The sequence below is a fragment of the Chenopodium album genome, chromosome 13, assembly GCF_948465745.1.
Source record: "Chenopodium album chromosome 13, dcCheAlbu1.1, whole genome shotgun sequence".
Classification (NCBI taxonomy): Eukaryota; Viridiplantae; Streptophyta; class Magnoliopsida; order Caryophyllales; family Amaranthaceae; genus Chenopodium; species Chenopodium album.
Window position 1 is genome coordinate 17,329,117 of NC_137846.1, and position 26,672 is coordinate 17,355,788.

The 26,672-nt window shown below is 33.8% G+C and overlaps 2 protein-coding genes across 3 annotated transcripts; one reads left to right on the top strand and one right to left on the bottom strand.

The window, feature by feature from the left end:
* Positions 1 to 1,175: 1,175 nt before the first annotated feature.
* On the top strand, positions 1,176 to 6,674 carry LOC145576437 (protein ROOT PRIMORDIUM DEFECTIVE 1-like). 2 transcript variants are annotated; one of them, XR_014098386.1, is made up of 3 exons: positions 1,176 to 1,223; positions 3,739 to 3,971; positions 6,264 to 6,673. XR_014098386.1 is itself a non-coding variant. In XM_081634201.1 (3 exons), the coding sequence occupies exon 1, from the start codon at positions 1,340 to 1,342 to the stop codon at positions 2,579 to 2,581; it is 1,242 nt and encodes a 413-aa protein (XP_081490327.1). In that variant the 5' UTR covers positions 1,242 to 1,339; the 3' UTR covers positions 2,582 to 2,597; positions 3,739 to 3,971; positions 6,264 to 6,674. The 2 variants fall into 2 exon arrangements, 1 of the variants encoding a protein (XP_081490327.1); XM_081634201.1 differs by lacking the exon at positions 1,176 to 1,223 and adding an exon at positions 1,242 to 2,597 and having other exon boundaries at positions 6,264 to 6,674.
* A 15,692-nt stretch (positions 6,675 to 22,366) lies between these two features.
* On the bottom strand, positions 22,367 to 23,347 carry LOC145576438 (small ribosomal subunit protein bS1m-like). Its single transcript, XM_081634202.1, has one exon. The coding sequence runs from the start codon at positions 23,323 to 23,325 to the stop codon at positions 22,516 to 22,518; it is 810 nt and encodes a 269-aa protein (XP_081490328.1). The 5' UTR covers positions 23,326 to 23,347; the 3' UTR covers positions 22,367 to 22,515.
* Between the last annotated feature and the right edge of the window lie 3,325 nt (positions 23,348 to 26,672).

The window sequence follows — 26,672 nt, forward strand, 5'->3', positions numbered from 1 at the left end:
TTCAGTGATTACTAATCATTGTCAGAACTGTCACTCTCAAGAGAACAGACACCCGAGCTCGGAATCCGAGCAGATAACCTTTTCATTCCGCACCTTATTCTTCGGACCTTTACTAACTTAGGCTTCGGAGGCGGACCACCGACCACTCGGTGCTCCGTTGTTTTGCAGGTACAGGCGTCCAAGTGAGCATCCAGTCTTAGTGTTGTAACTCTCCCAAGGGACTCAAAAAACCCCGAAACAACAACTAACAGCTACCCACAAAGCTAATTTTACCGAACACGCCCTAAACTGGTGAGGCGGTGACGTGGGCAGTGTGTGGAGATTAATACTCCGTAAAAAGTAACCTTATCTAGCATCCACATTGGTGGAGTAGCTCATAATTTCTCTCTCTAATTTCAATTCTTCCACATCATATTCCACTAACTTGAGTCTCTATTAAGAGCCACTTATTTACTTTTTTCACAATGTTGAGTTAGCTCATATAATTTAAAAAAAATTAGTTTCTGTTAATTTTGGGCAAAAAAATTAAATGAAACTGCAAAAATTTGCCATTTGTCATCTTCTTGTTTGTCACTAGGCTCGTATGCCGAGGTTTTCAGTGACTTGGAAGTGAAGCCTCACCCCATGAATCACCTTTCACATTAGTAAAAATAGGAGAGAGAGTGTTCTGGAGAGGGTCTTGAGTCAACCGTTGTGGCCTTGTGGGTGCTCGAGAATTGGAGTTTCCAACAATATTTATGGAAAGGGCTCATGAATTAATTACAAGAAGCAATAAAATTAAAAAAAACCTTGCTGCCAATTCAGTTCAGCTCAGCTCCAATCAGTTCAGTTCAGCTCCTAATTTCCTTCTGTCATGAATTAAAAAATTACAAAATTAAAAAAATTAATTATAAGGAGGAGTAAAATTACAAAAATAAAAAATTTGCTGCAGCCAAGATTCGAACCTAGGTCTATTTGTCCATAAGATTTAGCCAATGTGCTACTGCAACTTTTTTGTTATTATCCTTCAAACAAAATAGTTTTATACTTATAATTATTGAACGATAACATACAAACATAAAAATTCTTTGCTGTAGCAAGGATTCGAACCTGGGTCTTCATAATAAGTTAACCGGTTAATGCTTACAATGAAAATATGAAATGCAGTAGAATTACGATTTCATATTTTTATGAGTATTCAAATATTTCCAGAAAAATTGAATTCAAGACTCTTTTGCTCTCAGGTAAATCAATGTGTATTTTAATTTCATTCAAATTCACATTATTTTTTTCACGTTTTACAAGTTTTTACACAGATTTTGGGGTTTAGTAGCCTTGAATTTAAACTAAACCTAATGTAATGGCAATACAATTAGTCAAATTCGTGTTAAAATTCTCAAATTCTGTTTCATTTAGTTCAAATTCAACATTAAGAACAATTTCATCAGTACAATATGTAGCATCTAGGGCAAGAGACCCAACATTTGAGAAGTATATGGATCATTACAAGAAGCTTGTTAAAGTAATTGCTATTCAAGACTTAATCTTGGCAAACCCTAACAAAAACCCACCTTCAGTTTCAGTTGATTTCTTGTCTAGGTTGTCTCAAAGACTTCACCTTAATCGGGGTGCACCGTCGTTTCTTCGTCGGTACCCTCATGTTTTTGAGATTTTCTATGATCATACTAAGTCTATGCCTTATTGTAAATTGACTGATAAAGTGGTTGAGATTTCTCGGTTGGAGGCGGGGGCGATTAATGAGTCTTTGCCGTTGGTTGTGGAACGATTGGTTCGAGTGTTGTTGATGTCGGTGTCTAGGACACTGCCGTTGAGGGCGGTTTTTAAAGTGTGGAGGGAGTTGGGTCTTCCTGATGATTTTGAGGAGTCTGTGATTGCAAGGAATCCTCAGTTGTTCTTGCTTTGTGATGGGAATGAGCCTAATACCCATGTTTTGAAGCTAGTTGGTAGTTACCCTAGTGATCATTTTACTGCTGCGGTGGAGGATTGGCGAGTTATGGAGTGTTGTAAGGAGGATTCGAAGGTTGATCGGACGGAGATGCGATATAGTTTTAAGCAAGGGTTTCCACCTGGAATGAAGTTGAAGAAGACTTTTAGGACAAAGGTTAGGGAATGGCAGAAGTTGCCTTATGTTGGGCCGTATGAGGTTGTAGGAGAGAAGAAGAGAGCAAAGATTGGTTTAAAGGGGTTGGAGAAACGAGCTGTTGCTATTGTTCATGAATTCATGAGTTTGACTGTTGAGAAGATGGTGGAGGTGGAGAAGATCAGTCACTTCAGGAAGTGGTTTGGGATTGATTTGAATATCAGGGATTTATTTTTGGATCACCCTGGAATATTTTATTTGTCTAACAAAGGGAAGATGCATACAGTTTTCTTGAGAGAAGCTTATGAAAGGGGACGATTGATCAACCCAAATCCTGTTTATGAGGCTAGGATGAAGCTTCTTTATCTGATTATGATGGAACGTCGTGGAATGTTAACTACGACTCAAAATTCTGTCAATGGGGAAGATGATGTGCAAAACAAAGATGATAAACTGATTTCTGCCTCTTCAGTTTCAGACAATACTGTCACAGATCAATAATGTCGGAGCTAAGATGGTGGGTACATGCTTATCTGTATCCATCTTTTTGATCATTCTAATCTAAACAACTATTGTTGATTACAATTTGAAAATAATCAGATAAGTTTATTACTGTCTCTTTAGGTTAAAATGCTTGACTGATATTGGTCTAGAGAGATCTCTTTTAGCTATAGTTGATTACATTCACATTGCAGCATCTCATCAAAAACCTTATTGTTATATTATACAATAGTGACTCTGTATATTCATGATTTCATGCTGAAATTGGTTATTTGTAACAATTTCAGCTTTCTATCTTCTGAGATTTAGTGCAATATAATATGTGACACATATTTTAACTTTGTGAGCTTTTGATTCGTTTATTACGGCATCACTTCACATCCTTATGAAATGTATATTAATTTTGAGGTATTAACGTATCATCATTTCAAATTGGTTACTTAAGTATTGTCTTAACAATTTCTTAGTATATTATGTAGAGAAAGGTATGATAGAATTTGGTAAAAACATAAAAAAATAATTAGAACTGGTTACTTAAAGAATTCCCTACATTTAAGATTGTTTTTTGTTATTTGATGTACTCTTACCACCTCTTTTTTGGTTGGGGGGGGGGGGGGGGGGGGGGAATATTTTACATTTGCTATATAAAAGAAAAAACCTGACATGTCTTCGTGAGAGATTAGAAAGACATAAGTGATCACAGGAAGCAAGCTAAGATTCCTAAGAGCCCTGACTCTTCCGTGACTGTAGAAGTCCTTGCTGTTTACCTCGATCGTGGCTTATACAGTAAGAAAGGCACTAAGACACTAATGCAATAAGACTAAGGCCAACAAGCGCGTCTATATATGTTCCAAATCATAGCTTGTATATCCTTTTTTTATAATGCTGCTTTTACAGTGGGATTTTAAGTTGATGAATTCTAGCGACCAAAATTTCGAGGGATATCATTTCCGCCCTTCAGCCCTTAAATTGGGGATGGGGGCAATTTTGAAGGGACTGCTAGATTGTACTTTCCCTCATAAAGGTGAAGGGAACTTGAACTGTATGGTTTTGTTCTGTGGTGGATGCTTTGTATGTTCAAGAAATACTTGAATTCAAGTACCATTTGTGTTGCTTTTATAATTGTTTTGTTTAATTGTTGATGTATGCTGCTGCAGATGAATATGGTGGATTACTGAAAACATAAGGTTGGCAATAGAGCCTATTCAATTTATTGCTACAGCTCCTAGTGAAAATTCCATTACTTTGGAGTTTCAGAGGGTGATTTGCAGTTGAGTAGAAGTCAATATTTGTGGCCCAGCAATCCAGAAGTATATCAAGACTTGCAGAAAGTGGATACTGAGATTACTGACCTATCACCTCTTGTGCTTATGCATGACAATCTTGATAGGTGAGCAGATGAAAGATCATGTTTGTGAATTTGTACCTGCAGATTGTTCCATTTTCTGGTTTTAATTGTCAGCTGTATTAAGATGCAATGTGATCCATTTTACTCTATGTAGATTTATTCTGTCTCGCTTTGTTCTTTCAGGAATGATCATGTCTTCTACATGTTTCATTTTGATCATTATTACCATGGATAGTTGATGAATTTCTCAGCGTTTGTCTGCATAATATCATTAGCTTATCTGCCTCACAAACTTCAGTTTGATAATGATCAATTTTCAGGAAAAGCAGTCAATAAAATACGATACTGTGTCATCCTTTTGTTAGCTATACTTATGGGAATGAATTTTTAGATATCTGAACATTTGGGATCTGAACTTTAAAATCTTGTCGTTTGAGACCTAAAGTTGGATGTATGCCTTTTAATTCTCTCTTCTTTTAATCTTTCCTTTTCCCAATGGTAAGATTTGATGGTGAGGAGGGAGATCATTGTAGGAGGAAAGAGTGGAGGAATGTTTAGCTGAGGGAATTCAGAGAAAAGGTTTTGATTGGTAAAATCCGGTCAGATTGCAAATAAAGTCACATTAATTATTTTCAGAATACTTCTTGCTGAATTATCTACTCTTTAGTCTCAGCTCTCAAATTACTTGCTCTGTAAGCAGTTGGCAGAGTTGGTACCAGGGGCGGATTTTGGGGGGGTTCAAGGGGGTTCATTGAACCCAAAGATTTTTTGAAAAAAATTTGTAAGTTAATTTTTTTTTAAAAAAAAAAAAAAAAAAAACAGGTTAAAACTAATTTATGTGAAGAAATTAACCAAATATGTAAGTCTGGTGCATTGGTAAGGGAGTGATTTATAGAGCAACGAGGCTCCTCTTTGATCCTGGATTCGAGACTAGCTGCCCTCATTTTTTGTTTTTTTTTTTCTTCCGATTTATTCCGTTGTTCTTCGTGAGTTTGTCCATAGTTGGGTCAGTAATTTTAGGAGTATTATGTTGGTCATTTTGTTAAGTTAGAGAGTCAAATGAATTTAGAAGTTAATGGGTTTGTTAGTGGGTTTAATTATGGCATTATGTCTCCACTTTTTTAGCTTATTATTTGTTGTTTGTTAGCCTATATATATGGCTCTTGTACTTGGTGAGTAAGCATGAAGAAATATTATTGAGTTCCTTATTTTACTTGCTTCATACTTATCTAATATTATTATTTTTATCGTTTAGTACGTATTAGTGTCAACAGTCCTCTTATTTCTCTACTCCTCTTAATTCTTAAATCTTTATTTGTTTGTAAATTAGTGATAATTAGATTAATTACTGATTTGTTTAATTAGTTTTGATATATTGTTGAATACTTGAATTGTTGACAAATTGAATTGTAGAAACTTAGAATTTAAAATTTTTACTTGGTCTATTAATTGATAATTAGAAGAAGTTTACATTGTCAAATTTGTGTTTATTGGGGACTTGGGATTTTTGTTTTATGTGTAATATTGATTTTTTGCAATAGAATTATAGATTTATCAGTTATAGAAGTAGTAATGTATTAGCACACTTTCAAAGTATGAAAACTCGAAGAATGCTTTTTTTTTTTTTTATGTATATTTTTTATAAATGTGTAATCCATCCCGTTGTAATAAAAAAATTTGAACTTATGTATTGAATATTTAATTAATATATGATCATTGTTTGTTTTTAAGATTCCGAACCCACAGTTCGGAATTCCTGGATACGCCACTAGTTGGTACATTATTCAATTAGAGTGAAAAAATAGAGAGAAAAAGGTAGAGAGGGTAGGACCTAACTTCAGTGACATTTTAGAGGAAAAGTTGACTATTAAAGGATGGGCAAGTTTTTGAGTTACCTAGAAAAGTAAAATGGGGCGAGTATATTGAGACAGTGAGGATTTTTTTGTAAAAAAGCTCTGAATACTATTTGTGTTTGCTGAAATTCGCTGCATGTATTGTGCCTTTATGTTTAAAACATATGATTTGGTTGTACTATGTTTTCTTATTGATGATGGTACAAATTTTATTGTTCAATCCCCAGTTTTAATAATTAGGGGATTGGTCGAGTATTTGGATATGACTAATAACTGAAATTTTATTAGATCTCGAAGAATCTAAAATTTTACCCAGTCCAGTATCTGGCGAAAATCATTCTTTCTTGGTATTTTGGTCTAAATAAAGCCCCAAACGATTGAGTTTTATTTTTTTACTTTGCACTGCATGTTTTTGTTGTTCAGTCTACATTCAGTATATATGATGAGTGTTGATCCAATTTCCCCTGTTCTTTAATTACAGGAGCCAACTTTGTCTGTTACTCCTGTGAAGTGGCTGATGTAGTTCATGGGAGCAAAGCCAATCATTTCTCTGCCCAGGAATTATTCCTGCTTCTGGTCAGTGGTTTTTTCGTAGATATTCCTGTCATTGCCCATGCATCAGTTCTTCCTCAATGCAGTCTACAGGACAAGGACATCAATGAATAAGTTTACCCTAAAGATCCCTATTGTGATCCAAAGGATGGTAGTGCTTTGATTCATAACTCGGTCCATGCGCCAAGGCTATCTAAATCACACATTGACTTGGTATGTGTTCTCCATTTGGACACTTTTTTATGCTTGCACTTGCAGCATTTTTATTGATGTTTGAATCTCCTAAAGTCCTCAAGGCTATATGCATTTTACTCTTTTTATCTACTTGAGTATACCTGTGTTAATGCACAAGGTGTATCAATCATATAGAAACTTATATTAGAAAAAAAAAAAAAATAAGATCAACATAAGTTACTGTTTGGAAGTTATCTTCAATTATAATTTTTTTTTTTTTTCCCTCTTGGGTAGTTATTTATTAAGTTATGAAAAGTTGTATATGAAGTTTATTGGAAGGATTGCACATAAATTCACCATTAAGATTTTTGGAGAGATTTGGTGATAGCATACTCTATTACTTAGTATTGTAAAAGAGTAGAATGCTTATTAACTTGAAAAGATAAACAATGTTGGAACTCTTGGAAGTTATGGAAATTGGAAATTATTGGCTTAAAATGCACATAAATTGAGGATTACAAGCTTAGAGAGTTGTGATTAAAATTTTGAACTTTTGACCCGCATATTAGGGCTTCAATGTTTTGCTCCTCGACCCTCTCAAGATCAATCTTCCTAGAGATTTGTCATCTCCTGAAAAACACTTTTAATTCCATGATCAACATTCTAAAACATCTTAATACTATAAACCTCAACCTTCAAATTTTTTTCTTGTGAGTTCAGTTCCTCAACCTAATTCAAATGTTACACCTTCATCAAGTTCCTTTAAAAAAAAGGAAAAATTAGAAATAATAATTCCAACTTTCATCAATTTTGGTAGAATAATCCCAACTTTAGATTATTCTTCTGGAATAATCTGAACTTTGGGGGTCTTCTTTTTCTTCAATCCCAAATACCGGTTACCGGTTGAACGGGTTAAATTTTTATTTTTTTTTTGTTACAGTGACACGTGTCGCAAATTAATTGGTTAAAAATATCTATTAAAAAAAAAACACGTGTCGCAATTAATTGGTTAAAAATGTAAAAAAAAATAACCCACCAGCCAAAGCCCCAACCACCTAGCCAATCTGGCAACCTGTCTAGTCCAACCACCTCCCTCGCCGGACTGTCGTCCCTCCCCCACCAGTAGAGTCGCCACTTCAGCGTTCCCTCTAAACCACCCTCCCCCTCCCCGAAACTCTTACGCAACCACCAATAAAACCCCGCCCCCATTTCAAAATCTTCCAACCACCACTTCGCTTACCCCGAAACCCTAGCGGCTAGGGCTTTCGACGGTGAGGAAGTGGCTGTAGGGGGTTTTTGGGTGAAGGGGAGGGGTTTCGATGGTGTTTCGAATGGTTAGAGAGGCTTAAAGGGAGTTTCGATTGTGGTTAGCGGAAAATTGAAGCGAAAAAGGAGGGGATTTGGAGTGGAAGTAGGTCGCAACACCGGCACAGGGGGTTTGGGGGGAAAGCGGTGCAGCATTGGGGCAGGGGAAAGGAGGGGTAGGCGTGGACAGATGGTGGTGGTGGTTACAGTTAGGGATGTTAGTGGGGCGGGTCAAGTAGGAGACCCGCCCCATCCCCGCCCCAGTGGGGCGGGGATGGGTCTCGGTTTGGCGGATGGTGGGGCGGGGATGGGGATAAAAACCATACCCACCATGGGTGATGGGGCGGGGGTGGATTTTAAGTTGTACCCGCCCCATCCCCGCCCCGCCCCACCCGCCCCACTTCATACCCACATCTATATATCTTTTAAAGTAAAATTACATACTTTTATACTATTTATAAAATAATTACGTGAAATACAATATTAATTATAATACTTTGTATGACACTTATATTATAACACAAAAATGTGTGTAGAATGTTTTATTTTATAATTCGTATTAATTATGTAAGATTGTTTATTTGAGATACAGAGATTAGGTGGATCTTGGATGGGGATTAGGCGGGTCTTTGGTGGGGATAAGGTGGGGATGGATATCCAAGTGGGGGGTGGGGCGGGGATGGTTTTGGAGTTGTACCCGGTGGGGCGGGGATGGGGATGAAAATTGGACCCGCCGCGGGGATGGGGATGGGGATGAAAATATTAGGTGGGGATGGGGATGGGAAGGCCAACATCCGCCCCGCCCCGCCCCATTGACATCCCTAGTTACAGTGGTCAGGTAGGGGTTACGGTTTATGGGTTTTTCTCTTTTTTTTTTTAATTTTTTGACCAATCAGGACTTGACATGTGTCAAGTGACCTAATATAATAAGTCATTGATTTTGGTAGACTGGTTTGGGATTGAAGAAAAAGAAGACCCCCAAAGTTCGGATTATTCTAGAATAATCCAAAGTTGGGATTATTATTTCTAATTTTTCCTAAAAAAAAATTAAAAAAATAAAATAAAATAAATGTATAACTTCTCAATTTATCATATTTACATCTTCTTATACAATTAACATTTCACATAGACATTCTATTGCCAATTGAGATCACAATTAAGCATTGAACCAAAGGAAGTCAGCCAGACTTCACAATCCACCGGCTTTATGGTTAGAAATAAGCAAGAAGACAATGGTTTGCCAATTTAATTTAAGCCTCAAAGATGCGAGACTACAATTTCTTACTTGAAAAGGGCATACCAGTACATCACCTTCGATGCAGTGTATGTAGTTCTAACAGGACTAATATAGCTGAAATTTAGGATCTCAAGGCTCATCTGCAAAATGCATTTAACATTGAAGCCTTGGGAAGTTAGGATACTTTTTTTTTTTTTTTTTTTTTTGAGGAAGGGGAGTTGGGATACTTAAACTATCTTCTTGGTGTCTAGTTTAATTATGTGGTATATAAAAATACACTTAGGGTAAATTTACTAAGAAAATTCTTTAAGATTGTGGGATCAATATTTTAATCCAATAGACCGTTACCTTAGAACAAGTTATATGCAAAATAAGGTGACTTGTTTCAAGATCTACCTCTGTATAGCATCCTAGTTTGGAAGTAGAATTTCCTCGTAAGTATTGGCCTATTCTTGCTTACAGACTATATACACCCCGATCCAGTATATGCATCAACCAAGGAAATCGCGTTATCACAATTTAGTGCATGCTCTCAATAATGTAGCATCAGCAGCATGAAAAGGCGTCAACTGATGGCAACTGATCAACTCAGATTATTAGCCTTCTCTAGTCCTGATAGAAATCACCTCCTAATTCCTCTTGGCTTGAATCAGCTGAAAATCAAAAAAGTAGAACACTATTTCCTTGGTTTTTTTAGAATTTGAGTATAGAGCAATGGCAATTGCAGCATATTTGAACTTACATAGGTGGTGCATTTACAAGAAGAGATAGGGCTCGCAAATCTCTATACAGCCATGATTCCTGTGTTCCATAGCATAAAAAATTATTTCATAGATATTGACTGTCATTTTACATGAGACGAGGTACTTGAAAGTCACTAGTCTCTTATTGGTTCTCACCCGGCTGATGTATAACAAAGGTACTTCCATGAGTTCCATCACCTCAGTTCAGTGTGCTAAAGTCCAAGGGAGGCAATTGACACAAGCCTTAGCTTTAAGGGTTTGTTGGACTATGCTATTAGCAAGTGGTCCAAATTGGCAAGTCCAACAAGATTGCAGGCTGATGATCTAGATGCAATGACAACACAGTTTGTTAAATGATTGTTTATGGCATTTAGTAATAAGGCTTAGATGGATTTATATACTCTGAGCTGCATCTCACTCAAGAATTCATGTAGCCTGTTTCATCTCATGGCATCAGAACTGTGATGTCTGAAATATTTCTCTTGGCTTACATTAATGGAGTTTTAGTTATAGAGTTCGAGTTGCAAGAAGATAGCAATGATATCTAGAATTTTTTGTCTGGTCTTTCTCATTACATAGTTGATTGGTAGAGACATGTACATAGTTGATTGGTAGAGACATGTAAATAGATGAAAAGATGATTTTTCCCATGGAATTAAATATACGTGCATTTGTTTGATTATCACTAACTCGTAAAGGTGGAGGAAGTCAATCACTTGCGTAGCCACCATAAGTAGAACTTCTTATGTTCAATCAAACAAATTTTGACATTTCCTATGATGTAAAATTTTCTCTTTCGAGGAAATTCTTTTCACCTCTAACCAAACGGGCACTTAAAACTATTTAATTGTACTTAAACATTATGGCCACATTTGGAATCCTTTCGTGAGGATTGTTTTCTAATGTTTCTTTTCCCAACCTTTTAAAAAATACTCTTTATGAATAAATAAAGCTTAATGAAAGGCAACAATTGATAAAGACTTGGCTGCCGTTGCTACAAAGATGGACGTGATCTTCACCACTCCAGTTCAAACCAACAATGTCTAATCTAAAATGTCCTCTAAAATATATTAACTAATAAAGCCATAATAGTAGTAATTAAAGAATCAAATTATGATAGGGTACATTAGTACGATATCATGTACTCAATCAACTTGTTATAATATTACAAAATATTAGTTGATGTCAAATTTATCCATTCTTTTCAGTTTAATTAGTTTGGTAGGTCTAAATTTGAAATGAAAAAAGCATGAAAGTGCCCGCTGAATTACACATCAATGACAACAACAATTAACAAACTAAGGGAATCTGTAAACCATGTCAAACTATTTGCCTTCTATTTTTGAGTATTTATATAAAGTCTGCTCATCATAACTTAATCATTCATTACTCTCTATTTTTCTCTCTCTTGTTGACAACGTTGCTGATCGTTATCATTTTTATCTTCAATTTCAAGAGCTTTATCAACAATAGGTATGGATTCTAATTTTCATTACGAGTACTTCCTTTGTTCATTATACGGAGTATATCACTACTTTTATTATTTTACGCTATTTACATACCATTTTTCATGATATTTTCACTAAGAAACATATAATTAGTCATTGTATAAACTTTTAAATTATCAAATCAAATTGTTACTTCGGTGTAACCTTCTTTTTTTTTTTTTTTTTTTTAATTTGACAGAACTTTAATTGTATGGCAATAGTTGGGCTTTTTGCAGAAAAAAATTAATCACTCACTCTCAATCCATTTGTCATAATGTCCTCTTGTAATGGTGAAGGATTTTTTTAGAAAAATAACTAAAATAAATGAAGTGCCATTGAAAATGTGCCATGGAGTACTTGAGTACTTTTAACCAGTTTAATACGAGTACTTCGTAGGTTATCTTTGATTGAAGACTTTTTTAAAAGACAAATTTTTAAGTTAGGACCATTCTGTATTATTTAAAAGTTAGACTATTTAAGATGTCATTGACGGTCTTGTTGGTATCAAATTTCTAAAATTCATCATTATGTTGAATTTAAACTCAAAATAAAACTTTTATGCGGAGTACAATATTGAATATTTTTTACATTTTAATAGCAAGATATAATTTCCAATACAAGCATATATCGATTAGGATTTTTTTTTTTTTTCTATATAATCCTTCCATAGATGTATAAGTATATTAAAAATACCCCTTCAATGTGTCGATAAGGTATACAAATTAAAAACACATAATCTCTTAGACATTCAAGCAAGACATGCAACAATGAAAAATTAATTAAGGTCAACATAACTAATATCCAAATTATGTCAAAAAAAAAAAAAAAAAAAAAAAAATTCTTTATAATCCTTCATATAATCATGTGCGCATTATTTTTTAAATATCTCATTTAATTTTTTTAGGTGAATTTTGATGGAAAGCAATAACCAATATTATGGAAATGGCAACAATACCAACAACAACAATAGTTGCAATAGCAACATGCCAACAATAGATGACACAAACCTTGATTTTTCAAACTTGGATATGTTTTCCGTTACAAACATGGGTGAACTTCCTCATAGTGCATCCATGGACAACATATTAGAGGAATTGCTGCAAGATACTCATGTTTGTGCCGATAACAATGCTTGTGACTTAAGTGAAGATCGCAACCTTACACATCATGATGACTTTCATTTGCAAACTATTGTGTTACATACGTCTTCTAATAATGAAGAGAAGAGTAGTAACAACGACGATTTTGTGCACATCAACGAACATAAAGGTAAAAAACGGAGAAGGAAAGATCAAGGATGTAATAATAGAGAAGCTGTACGTAAGTACCGTGAAAAGATAAAGGCACGAGAAGCCATCCTAGAGGAAGAGATTCAAAAATTAAAGGATTCAAATCAACAATTGTTAAGAGGCTAGAAGGTGAGCGCGCGTTGCATGCTGAGATTTCGGGGCTCAAGTGTTTGCTTGTTGATATACGAGGGAGAATCGAAGGGGAGATAAGCTCTTTTCGGTATCACAAACCATCTAATAATAGTCTTCATCGTGGTTATGATCATAGAATACTATGCAATGAACATTATGGAATTGGTGGAAAAAAGGTGCAATTAGATTCAGTGTTATATGATGGTGGTGAATCTATGAAGGTTAATTACATGAAGAGTAAGAGTCTTGGTACTAAACCGTCGAAAGACATTTTTATTTTTGGAAAAGAATTGGACAACCATTAGTTGTTCAATTGGCAAATTCAGCTATTCAAGCACATAAATATTTTGATTGATGTCGTGTTAGTTTTATCTTGATTTTCAAATTAGAAATCCCACGTGGATTATTAAAAATAAATAATACTCTCTCCATTCCTAAAAGAACGATCTTTTTGGCTAAATTTTAATCCCGAAATGTTCATCCCACTTACTTTAAAATATCCTCCAATTTACAATAATATTAATGCAAAATTAGCTTCTCCATATAAATTTTATCTCTCTACTTTTTTCCAAATCTCATGTAAATTTACCTTTTCAATGTATTTTTATTAGCTTTCTCATACACTTATATTTTAAGTTTCTTAATACCCGTAAAAACTCCCCAAAAGAGTCGTTCTTTTAGGGATGGAGGGAGTAATACACACTTGAACTTATTATTTACGGCTTTTTTCAACTTTTAGTGATTGCACGAGAAAGTATTGTGAAAGACTGGACTCACGCTGAGGCGAATATAAAATATCATTTTATAGCATCTCTATTTTTTCATATATTTGCAACATTTATCATAATTGATTGTTAGGTGCAAGTGTGAGAAATGTTTATCCCACGTTGAAAAAGAAAGTAAAGGGCTTTTAGTTTATAACCCAAGCGGGGTACTCATCTTATTACCAATTGGTTTAAGGATGGAACCTCGTTGTGGATTCTGAGTTTCTCTCCCTTGTGTTCCCTTGTGTTTGAATACTACAAAGTGTTTGCAACAAATGTTTTCTTTTCCTTTTTATTTGTCATTTCTTTCTATCTCTTCCATCATATGTTACTTTATTTTTCCCTCCCTATTTACCACTTACAAACAAATTTTACCAAAATGATAGTCAATGTTACATCGTTGCATAGAAATTGAAACGAAGGTAGTATACATTTTTGAACATCTTGATTTTTGAGATTTAGACATACTTCCTTTGTTTCATATTTGTCTCAATAATAGGCCTTACACAAAGTTTTTTTAAGGCGGATGAACTCAAGTACATCGTATATTTTTTAATTAATAATGACAAAATTTGATTAGGTTACGTCCATATATTCAAGATTCTTATATGTATTGAAGTAATTTAGACCATCTCTAATGGTGAGACATGAAAAAAGTAGAGAGAGAGTATATTTTTTTGCAAATGATACCAATAAGTTGGTATCTAAACTTAGAGTTTAGATACTCAACTTTGAGTTTCATTTGACAAAAAGTGTGGACTCTTTATCAATATTATAATATATTTTATAATTAATTTAGGTTTTTATTTATTTATTTTTTTTTTTTTTTGACAAACTTACAATATGGATTTGGTGGGGGCATAAAATGAAAGTAATATAGTATACTTTAGAGAGTCTCACTATTGGGAAATTAGACTTCACATGAGTTATTAAATTGAGAAGTGGATTAGGTATCACCATTAGAAGTTAAAAAAAATTAAAAAAAAAAAAAAAAAAAAAAAAAAAAATCATTTTGTATTTCAATACTCAAAGTTGAGTCTCACCAATGGAGATGGTCTTATAAAATTTTTTCATATTGTGAACAGAAGCAAAATTCAAGGTAAGATAATCAATACTCCATCCATTTCGTATTAATTACAACACTATAGTGTTCACAAAGTTTAAGAAAATTTATAGGGTGGAGCCCTAAAAGAGAATTTTTTACTCTGTATAATATATAATATTGTTAGTAGGAGAGAAAAATAATAAAAAGTACTTCCTCTGTTTTTTTTTTTTTTTTTTAATACATCACTTTAATTTTTAAACTATTCACATGCCATGGTTGATTTAATTTTTTCACCTTTATAGAATAAATAAATGTTATTATATAATACTTCCTCCGTTTTTTAATAGTTGCAACACACTATTTTTCACGATATTTAAAAAAGTAGGTCTCATGTGATTTAAAACAATTAAAATTGAGGAGAGAGATTGTTAAGAGTATAATTTAGTGAGTCATGAGATCATAATAAGAGTAATAGTACAACTTTTGACATAAAATACTTTCCAATTTTAGTGTGTTGCAACTATTGTGACATTTTCATTTTAGGAAAGTGTTGCAAGTATAAAGAAACGGAGGAAATATATCATTAGATTGGTCCTAATGTCTAGTTTTATAATATAATTTTATTATAATTTTTTACTAATGGACAATTAAAGATATTAATGGTCAAAATTGCATCTCAATAAATGTGCCGGTCAAACTGATGCAAATTTAAAAAACAGAGAGAGTAATGTAATTTGGGTTGGTAAGAAAGAGAATAATAAAATATTTGTGAAAGTAGAGTTAGTGGGAGAGAGAGTTTATAAAATAATGGTGGGTTATTTCCAAATACTACGTATACAGTATTGCAATTAACATGAAACGAATGAAAAAGAAAAATGTTGTGAATTAATATGAAACAGAGGGAATATAAAATAGAAATACAAAGATTTTTTAAATAAACTCGGGTGTATAGTACATTGAAAGGTAAATTTAATCGTTTTGATGACTAATCCCGAGTATTCCTAACTATCAAAAGGCAAAAACTAACGTTAAGTGCACCTTACACCCGAAATGTATCTACTTGTAAAAATTTTCAAACTTGGAAGGACTCACTTGTTCTTTGGTAGCCCACAACCACAAGTAACTCCTATACTGCTATACATCAATTAGCATATTACTCGGTCTTCTCATTAATTGGGCATTTTAGCATACAAATTCCAAAACGTTAAATTATTACTCCAATAGTTATAATATGCTCGGAATCTAGGAATGCTCCTACCATTTGTAAAATGTGTATCAATTTCTTTTCCTTATGGATTAATCAAAGGACCTAGTCAACCCAAGAACCCAAAAAGTTTTCGATGTGACCACTCAATGACCTCAACAAGGGCAAGAAGCCAAGAACACAATCTAGCAAAGTAGCACAAAGATTGAGCATAGAACCCCTATACAACTCGTTACAAAAAGTTGTTGCATTCAAAACAAAGATAATTCACTTTTTTTTTTTTTTTTTTTTTATCTTTTACTTTAAACAAGTATCCATAAATATAATTGTCGTATCGGACCGGAAACTCGAACAAACTTGATTATTGAAATTTTATTCAGCAAACACCATACTACATTTGTACTCTTGAATCTTCCACAAACAAGCTTGAGCCTTTTCAAGAACAACATCAACTCTATCTCTATGACTAGTTACCTTTATATTATTATATTCAATTTTACTATTATCATTTTCCCATCCTCCATTTTCCACCTTCCTCCTTTTCAAACTGACCCTTTTCCTCTTCATACTTGTTGATGCTGCAAAACCCACAAAATAAAATAAAGAATTAGAATTTATTGACATTCCATAAGTTAGAAAAAAATATATAAAAGTAATTTAGTTGTCTACAAATTCAAATTTCAATATGAATGTGACAATTAATTCCAAACAAAAGGAGTAATCGAGAACGAAACAAAAACCCGAAAAAAAAAAAGAACGAACCTTGAGTGGTGGCAGATGAAGTAGTAGGCAAAGGTTCAGGAAGAATTTGAGATTCTAGAAGAGTGATAAATGATTTAAGCTCGTTTTTAAGGTAATCAAAACGATTAGGATGATTAGTTTCAAGCATTTGTAATTCTTCCTTTGCTTTCTCAATCATTCTATTCATTTTCTCTTCTAATGTCGGCAGATTAATGCCCAAGAATATGCAATGAAAAGGGCAATTAATTTATGGAAAATCAGAAATGGTGTAGAATTCTTCCTTTGGTTTCTCAAAGTAATTTAAGGAAAGTTATTGGAAATAAAAAGTTGGAGGTTTTGGAAAGTGGAGAATTGAAAAGGCAAATGGCAAAAGGAGAGTAATAAAGTAGAGGGAACAGAAAGGTCAGGGGTTTGGGTCATTCTATGCTGTATTGGGCTTAGTGCTGGGACAGGATTCATAGATTACATATATTTATATCATCCCAAAATCCCTATAAATCTGAATTTTGCTTGCTAGAAGTAGGGCTGTCAAAATCTAACACGACACGATAATTCGACACGATATAAGCGGATTTGGGTTAAGAATTCTCAACCCGTTTAAGTAATTGGGTCGACACGAACCCGACACGAAATTAAACGGATTAGATCTAGGTTGAAATTTTCTACCCGAAATCGACACGCATAATTCGATTATAATAATAGATAGAACGTCAACCCGTTAACCTGAATTTGACAGGCTTGACTTGCCTATTAAATTAGTCAAGATAATTGAATTTTTTTAATGCCAATCTTACTAACCTTCCTAACTACATAATTTAGTAGTATACATATATTGGTACAAACTTTTAGCGGTGAAATTTTTTGATTTAGGGGGACAAATTTTACTATTGTTCCGCTTTAAAGTCTTCTATAAGTAATAGCATAAGTGGGTAAAAGGTTAAACGCATAACCCGTTTAATAAGCGGGTTAGGTTTGGGTTAAGGATTTTCAACCCGTTTAATAAACGGGTTAGGTTTGGGTTGAGGGTTTATCAACCCGTTTAATATTGACACGAACCCGACACGACACGACACGTCACGTTTGACAGCCCTAGCTAGGAGAAACAATTTACGGAGTATTGTGGAATGTCTAGTCCAACACCACTAAAAATCTAATTACTGTTGATTCGGGTTTACGGTTCGATTTTGGGAAATGATTTTGGCACACACACTTCTATGTGAGAGCACATTTTTCTATGCTCTTCTCACATAGGAGTGTGCCAAAATCAATAAAGGGTGTGTCAAAATCAATTTCCTTCGATTTTGGTTCGGGTTGATACAGGTTTATTTGGCTAGCGAGTAAGATTGAGTCAGTTTTGATAATCAGCGGTTCAGATCGGTTTTAGTTTATTATTGTAGGGTTTCAATTACGATCAGGTCATAATAGATTAGAGTTATGATTAGGTTAGTTTGATATGGGTTTGGTCAGGAGAGCGTTTGTAGCGGATGTGAGTTCAAATTCATATCGGATTGTATTTTAATCGAATTGGTTTTTAAATGAGACATATAAATCAAGTGTAGGCCAAAATTGGTCAAGATGAGTTGACATGGGCTCATTAGATTTGCGAGTCAACTTTGGTAAGGGAAAGGTATTAATCGAATTGTACGATTTGGTTAACTTTAGTTAGGTTGTAATCTTTTTAGTTTATCTCCAATAGTAAGCTACAATGTCTTATAATTTACTTTAACAAATCAAATTTGAGTTAAAACACTTTCGCTGCAAAGTGTTTCGATGGTGACATACAACATCTTGTACTTTGCAAAAAAAAAAAAAAAGTTAAACGATTATACACATGTCACAATATGAGTAAAGTTTAATTATCTATTTTCTATTTAAACATGTAGCTTGTTTGGGATACAATAACTTGTAAGTTGTTCATTTATTTGTCTTTTAGTGGCAAGCATGTAACTTAACATTTTATTTATATTGCAAACAGTGAAATAGGACCTTAACAAATAAATCATTGGCGGTTATAGCAACTTTCGTTTCAGATCAAGTAAGGGTTATAGCAACTTTCGTTTCAGATCAAGTAAGGGTTATAGCAACTTGGTTTAAGTAATTACTTAAACCAAGTCATTTTTCATGTATCATATTATATATGGATTTTATTGATTATGTATCAAATCATGCTCCGAGCTGGCGAGCTTTGTTATATTTATGGTTCATTATTGCTACATTATCTAGTTATCATCGGCTTTCTTGTTCACTTGTTTTAAAGATCGCGACATTGTTGAGTTAATTTTCAACACAATAATATTGATGGCTTTAACAGTCAACAACACTTAAATAAGGTACAAGTATTAAGAATATAAGATCGTATAATTGATAGGTTAGTAAGTACTATCTCCATTCTATTAAAATTACTAACTAAATTTTGAAGGTATTAAGAAATTTAAGATTGTATAATTGAGATAAGTTACGGAGTAGTAAGAACCACCTCCATTTCTATTTAAATAAATCATTTTAATTTTGCTTTTTCACGTTTATCAATGAAAAACTTCATTCATAAGAATCTTTATTTTTATTTTATTTATTTATTTATTTATTTATTTGAGGGAATAATCATCTTTAATTATCAACAAACTTGTAATGTCTTAAATTATAAAAAGTTGGGTATAAATGACTGTTTTTTTTTCCTCAAAAAAAAAATAAAAATAAAAATAAAAATCAACATACTTGTAATAAATTATAAAAATAAACAAATAAAAATCAACATTTAGATTCTAAACATTGCAATGTCTTAACTAGGTATACATGACTGTTTTTTTCATATGTATAAATCACTACCGTACACTTGCTAAAGTGATTTGTTAAAGTGAAGCATGTAAATTGTGCAAAAAGTTGGGTAACTACAAAATAAATGATAGTTGGTTAACTACAAATTATATAAAGGGAGTATTTATCTCAATATAGATAAAGGTTAACAAATAAGTACAAATGCAGAAGGGTGCTAACTTAAAGCCAAGCCTGAATAAGGATAGGCTCGGCGGGCTCAGCTAGAGTTCAATAAGAATAGGCTATACAACGAGCCTCAAATTTGATTTGGGCTCGAGCTAAGCCCATAAAAAAAATTAAATAAATAAAGTGAATCGCTAAACAATGCCCCATTTCTCCCACTAACACACGCATTTATAACATGGAAAGAGGAACCTACCCTCCTTATAAAACTACAAGATAAAATATAACAAATTATAGCCCATGTTCAATAGCATGTTTAATACGAGTATTTCCTCCGTTTTATATTAGGCTATTAGCTTAAACATTTTATCTAGACAAATGTTAAAAATTATAAAACTTTAATATTTGAAAAAACAGATGTTAGGACAAATCTAACAAGACCCTCGTATGACTGTTTTTTTTCTTACCACCGAAGGGAAAAAAAAAGTCTACATAATTTATGTAAATAGTGTCCAAAATCAAAAACATGTAAACTAAAACAAAGTAAAAAGTATAACTAAGGAAGTAAAATTACCAACCAACAAAAAAAAGGTCTACTAATTTACGTGAATAGTGTCCAGAGTCAAAAACATGGTGCTAAAAAAAGGAAGAACTAAGGAAGTACGGAGTATAATAAATAACTCGCTCAAGCCAAACAGGTTAATAAGACAAAAACTCATGAGTTAAATCAAGTTCTTGTGTCTGCTTTTATAACTTTCACCCCCCTGCCGGTGGGGAATTACTGTTCTCTTAGTCGTTTGACAAACCAGTAAACTTCTACCAAATAACACCAACCAAAAAATCAGGGACTCCATTGAGTAGTAAGCTTCAAGCCTTCGAATCCACCAGAGAATCCACCCTTGAGTATTGATAATTATCAACTAGATTACATATATTTATATCATGTACTGAAAGTTTAAACTGAATTATCATTTAGTTTGATCCCCAAGAACAACTAACAATGCATTAACCTTGATGCAAGTGTTATAAACTAGTTGAATTTTACTACTTATGAAACCACAAATGATTATACTACGTATAAATGTGTATAATGTCCTGCAGCCAGTAAGCATAACATCAAGGAATTGAAAGTGTCTTAATTAATTTATACAAGATTCGGAAATATTGCAAACCTCACCTTCCCCCCTCCCCTCCCTAATATCTCTATTTGTTTAATACCTCTCACTATCAAATCAAAGTCATGAGTAAGGCCACCGAGATATAGCACTACAAATTCCGTGAGCAGCACATTAACACAAGATTCGCACCCATATACTACACTTAGATTATTTTAGCTAGCTTGAACTCATGAGAGAGGGAGATTACAAAGATGGATTTTGAGTAGATTAAGAAAGCCTAGAAGTCTAGAACTTTCCAAGTATCAAGGAAAAACCAAACTCATCACATTAATACATTTTATACATTAATACTCAGTAGACTCCAAAAACAGTATGGGATAAACAAGCTAACCAGTCTACATTGCTGAATTTGCTTCTCTAATACACATGACGAATATCACGAACAATTATGCTGGATTAAGATGTCTTAATCTTCCAAAATTAGATAAATCTTGTAGGACACTAAACCAAATTCTTCGAGATTTAAACAATAAAATACCAGAACATATCATCGAGGCACAACACTTCCTACTTTAAGACTAGCTTAATAAAAGGTCCCAGGCTAGCATCACTTCAATGAAGATTCCCTGCCTAAAGCCATTCTTCCTAGATAGTTTAGTTAGCTCAAGGAAGAATTGCCCTTTCCCCAATGCCCCAATAGCAGGTAGGAAAAATATCACAACTATGATAACCAAAATTTGTCCTTCTACACAGATTTTCCCAACTCTGTTACCATACTTGTGTTGCCTCAATGAAGTGATTTTAAGTTCACTAACTGTTCAAAACTGGCATTTATATTCCATTTGAGCATTGTGGACATGGATAGATCCCAAAACCATATAACAAATCACTCCAAGTGAAATTAAAAAGTTTTGATCCATTTTGAGGCAAATGAAGGAAAAATAATGTGCTAGAGCCTATTGCCAAGCAACAGAGCTTAAAATCCCTTATACCCATTAGCTCTATTTCGTATGTTATTTGTTCCCTGATGTCCTAAACTCCCCAAAAAAATGAACTTATTCAGTTCAATAACTATATTAGGACGCAAAAGGCTAACTAGCATCTATAATTCTCACAAAATTGGAGAATTCTAATGTCCCACTAATACTTTCTATTATTAATTATAGATGAAGCAGCTTAAGCTACAACCCCTACAGCAGATCCCTGGCTATGCATTAGCTGGCAACCTAGCATTGCTGCAGACAAACTTCTCCCCATAATATAATATTACCTTCTCTGTTTATCAATGCCATTAACATTCCCATTCATTGAAAGATTATAGTGACAACTAAAACTAATAAATTAACAGGCTTTCGTAAGATCTAGCTCAATCTCAGAAGCCACAAATCAAGAGCAAGACATAGGTTAATGTATGTGTGTGTAATCTAGTTCAGCATTACAGCTAATTGCTACGAAGGAATTATTTTCAATTTGTGGTAGCGCAAACAAGTTATATACATGCTTAATGTCACCAATTAACGAAAACAATGGATGAAAAAGTATAGTCAATCTTCAGAATTTGTGAATAATGAGCATCTCCCTAAAACGCCTTTTTTTCTAACTTGTTCAATTAAGTCAAGTAAATTACACGAGGAGCTACCGAGATATGGCACTATCCATAATTCTAATTTTACCCTATCTACGCGAGATTATCAACACAAAATGCAACAATGCTATTCAAAAATCACGGAGAACAACTCATCACTTCTCCAATAAGGGATAGTCACAACTTTTGTAAGGGGCACTCAAAAACCCAATTTCATTAAATGTAGAGTAGCAGCAAAAATTGCTTCAGAATACAAAAAAAAGCCATTGAATTCCGAATCTATCATCAAATTATTCACCAAAACTATAAATTTTCAAAACACAATCTAACAAAATCAAAAGATTTTAGTAAGATGGAAATTTAAGCAAGACAAGAGGAAGAGAACAATACTCTTGATTGTTGTTCTTGTTGATGGAAGAATTACAAAACCACAATATTCCCGGATTTGAGATTAATACTCTCAATTGTAAAACGATCACTAGTTAACCTTCTCATATGATTCGGATGACGAAACGGAAGAAATGCAACAAACCCAGCAATAGCAACTGAATAACCTCCTCTCATTTTCCCAACAATAAACCCTTTCACCTGCGAATTCGACCGCCATTTCTTGCTTAATTCCATCCAAGCTCGCTTCTGCCGGTACCGCCTCGGCAGAACAAGCAATGGTTCGCCCGCAGCAACTGCATTCACATCCGCCGATCCACCAACTAAATCATTAAACCTCGCAGTAGCCCGCTCTTTTGCAATCGAATCACCAGCTACCAAATCAATGAAAAACCTCTCCAACATCTGCTTGTTAATCAGCGTTTCACTTGTAACCAAATCCAAAAATCCAACCCGATTTTCGAACCTGATTTTGTTCTTGTTCTTCACCCCAATTAACTCGTCTTGTAAACAAATTCTAGGGGTTCCAATTCCTGAATCAACCAAGAATACATCTTCGCTTAATCGAAGAACATCGGCTTGTAATGAATTTCCGCTGCTTAATTTGAAGCTTGAATTCGATTTGGGGAATAATTGATTCATGTAAATGCTGTGGTTTGAACCAGAGATTTGCGATGAGGAAGAAAATGGTTGAATTTGTTCGCCATTTCTAGGGTTTTGAGAGGGTTTTGAGTTGATTGAGTCGAGTGCGAAGCCATGGTTGGAGAGAAGATTGGAGCCCCGGTGGAGGAGCGCGGCGGTGTTGGGAAGAACCCTACGAGAAAGTTCCAGTAATTTGGTCATGTTTGGTTTTTTTTTTTTTTTTTTTTGGAACTGATTCGTTTTAGTGGGGAAATAATTGGGGCAATTCAAGGGGTAAATTCAAGCTTTTTTTTTTTTTTTTCTACTTTATAACGCTATAACTTTTCATTTTCTGCAATTTTTTTTTTTGGTTCATTTTTTCGTCAAATTTGAGCTCAATTTAGATCCTTTAACACCAAAATAGCCCCTAAAATCTTTAACAGGATAATTTTTAACACGCAAATCGATAAAAAAAATAATTATTAAGTAGAGAGTGGGTCCCACTAACGAAATTTGTTAACGATAGGATAACGGCAAGGTTACCGTATAGAAACTAAATGTATTTTGAGATTACAATGTGAATTTCTCAAAAAGGGGGCACATCGTAGAAAACGGAATGTTAGAGGGTTATAGTGTAGAAAAACCCTTTTTTCACAAAGGTAAAAACTATGAGAAGACATGAGCAAGTCACGCAAGCTATCCTACACCTTTTAAAGGTTTGTTCTATTCAGCTTAATTTCAATTCAATTTAGCTCTAATCAGTTCAATTCAGTTCAGGTGTCTAATTTCCTTCTCTCATAAACAATTTATTTCAGCTATATTCAATTCAGTTCAATTTAGTTATTTTCTGTAAATCGGAACAGGCCCTAAATCTTGTAATTTTTCTCTCTTTTTTGGATTATGTACTTTTAGTTTAGACGAAATTAGCTTCAATTGTTAACTTGCAGGAGTTATATTTAAAGGAATTTAATTTTGGAAAGAGGTTATGGTATGTAAATAAAAAAAAAACGTTTTAGTTACAAAAAATTCATTTTCAAAAGTATTTTTTTATCATTTTTTTTTTTGAAACAATTATTAATGTACATAATAGATTAATATTACGTATTGTTTAATGGTAATAATTTGTATTCATATCGTGATTGTCAAATGTTCGTATCGATTTGTGTTCAACACTTCAAATTTAAGGTTTGTTGTTTATTCTAAATAAATTTTAGGTTCGTTATCAATTTATTCTAAATAAATTTTAGGTTCAATTTCAAAAGTCCTTTACTCACATAATCGATTTATCACACTCTTACATAAATTATGTATGTTTTTTTAGAAGAGCATCATGCACATTATCATTTCTACATTTATTGATCTTGTCAGTGGTTTGATTTGATTTAATTTTAATTTATGTTCATAATAATACGAAGGTCAAATAATGTGTATTTTTAGCTTAGGTTCATAGCTTCGAAGTCATGATATTCATATTAGTTATGTACATGAATATGACAAAAATTATCAATATACTGCGATTCAATTACAATGTTACAAATACAATGCATGCCTAAAAGTCTGCAGTATTCAAATGTGAAAATATATGTCATTTGTTTTATCTTTGATAAAGTTTTAAACTGATGGTTGAGGGATCGAAGGTGGATGAGAATTGAACCTGTAACTTTTGTGTCATATTAACTCTTGATACCATATTAATGGATCAATTCAACTAAAAATTTAAGCTTATAGTTGAAGCTCAAGATCGACTTATACTCTATCAGATAAAAATCCATACCGTGTGAAAATTTTATTAGCTAAGCTAGTGCTTTAGAAATAAAACAATTGTCATAAACCCATAAGAAAATGTTTAAATTTAATTTGAAATAGAACATGTTATTGGTCATATATGTTTTGCATAAACAACATTTTAAAATCATATTTTGTAATATTTACTTCATTTCCAAATATGTAAATGATCATTTTCAAATTAGTTAATTAAGTTGTTGCTGAATGCTTGTCTTAAAATACGACAAAACAATGTCGTTTTATTGAGGGACCAACCAGCAGTGATGGTTAGACCTGTATCTAGGGTTGTTCATTGGTCCAAGACCGACTAGACCGGACCGGATCGAAGACCAAAAGTTGAATTTCAAGAATCAAAGACCGGACCGATTAAGCTAGGATCGAACCCGGACCGGACCGAAAAATTCGGTCGAAAATCCAGACCAGACCGGGTTGCACCAATTTTGGAATTTTTATACAAAAATTTCTAAATTTTAAACAATTTTTGGAAATTTCGGAAAAAAATAAAGAAAATAAAAACAATATTTTAACGTCTTTTTTTGTATTCTAGTACAAAAAATCTAATATGACCAATTTTTTCAAGTTTATTAAGGATAATCTTAATCATTATTAAAAGTTTTATATATAATTTTAAGCAAAAAAAACGGTACGGTCCAAGACCGGCTTTTATAGAGTTTGCACCACCGGACCGGCCCGAAAATATAAATTTCTCGACCCAAAGACCGGACCGATTAGTTTGGTCCAGTTCGGTCCATTTTTCCAATCCGGCCCAAATTTTGAACACCCCTACCTGTATCTAGCTAAAAATTGGCGAAGAACTAGGTTGCCAACAACCCATGGGCGTGGACACCTCCTTAGCTACTGCTAGACTTGTCAATTTTCGACCTGACTCGAACCTAACCTGTTTTTGTGGGTCGATCTTGAACCCAATTTTTTAACCCGTAATCCGATTTAATCCAAACCCGTTTAACCCGTAAATTTGTGGGTAAAACTCGACCTGAACCTGTCCAGTTAACCCGTTTTTATGGTTTTTTTTTGGAAAAACATTTATTTTAAAATTAATAGGGAAAATACACTTTAATAATCCCAACTTTTCCTGATTTACTTTAAATAATTCCAACTTTTGATTATTTTGTAGTTATCCCAACTTTCAACTCCGTTTTCCTCCAACAATCCTAAACCGGTCAACAAAAGTCAACAACCTATTATTGTAGGTTACTTGACACATGTCGATACGTGAGTGTTTAAAAACAAATAAATAAAAAAAATTAAAAAATAAAAAATAAAGAAAAAATAAATAAATGAAATGAAAAGAAAAATACTAAAAATAAAAATTCCAAACCACCGGCCACCAACGATGGCCTTCTCCCCAGCCTACCCCAAAACTAACCAACCACCAGCCACAAGCCACCGATTTTTGCCGCTGAGCCACCCTAAACATCGGTAATCGGCCCCCACCCTAACCCCACCTCGGAAACCATCATCACCATTCACAACGACGCTGCCATAGTACCAATTCCCTCCCCAACGCAACCACCTAAATGGACCTCCTCCCTTCCCACACCGCCGATATCGGCCCCCTCTCTTCCCACACCACTGAAGCCGGTCGTTCCTCCCTTCAACCCAGAAAACGACCTTTTCCCCTCCCTTAACCCAGAAACCGACCTTCTACCTTCCCCACCTTAGCTTTGAAATCTTTCCCAGTGTTGCCTATAGTTTTGGGGCAAATTAAAGTTAATCGGGGTGGAAGTGTTGGAAATTAGTGGTGGGTGCCGGAAAATAGAAAT

Bases quoted from the DNA above. Each gene is read 5' to 3' on its own strand.
- LOC145576437 (XM_081634201.1), top strand. From the start codon at position 1,340: ATGGCAATACAATTAGTCAAATTCGTGTTAAAATTCTCAAATTCTGTT.
- LOC145576438 (XM_081634202.1), bottom strand. From the start codon at position 23,325: ATGACCAAATTACTGGAACTTTCTCGTAGGGTTCTTCCCAACACCGCC.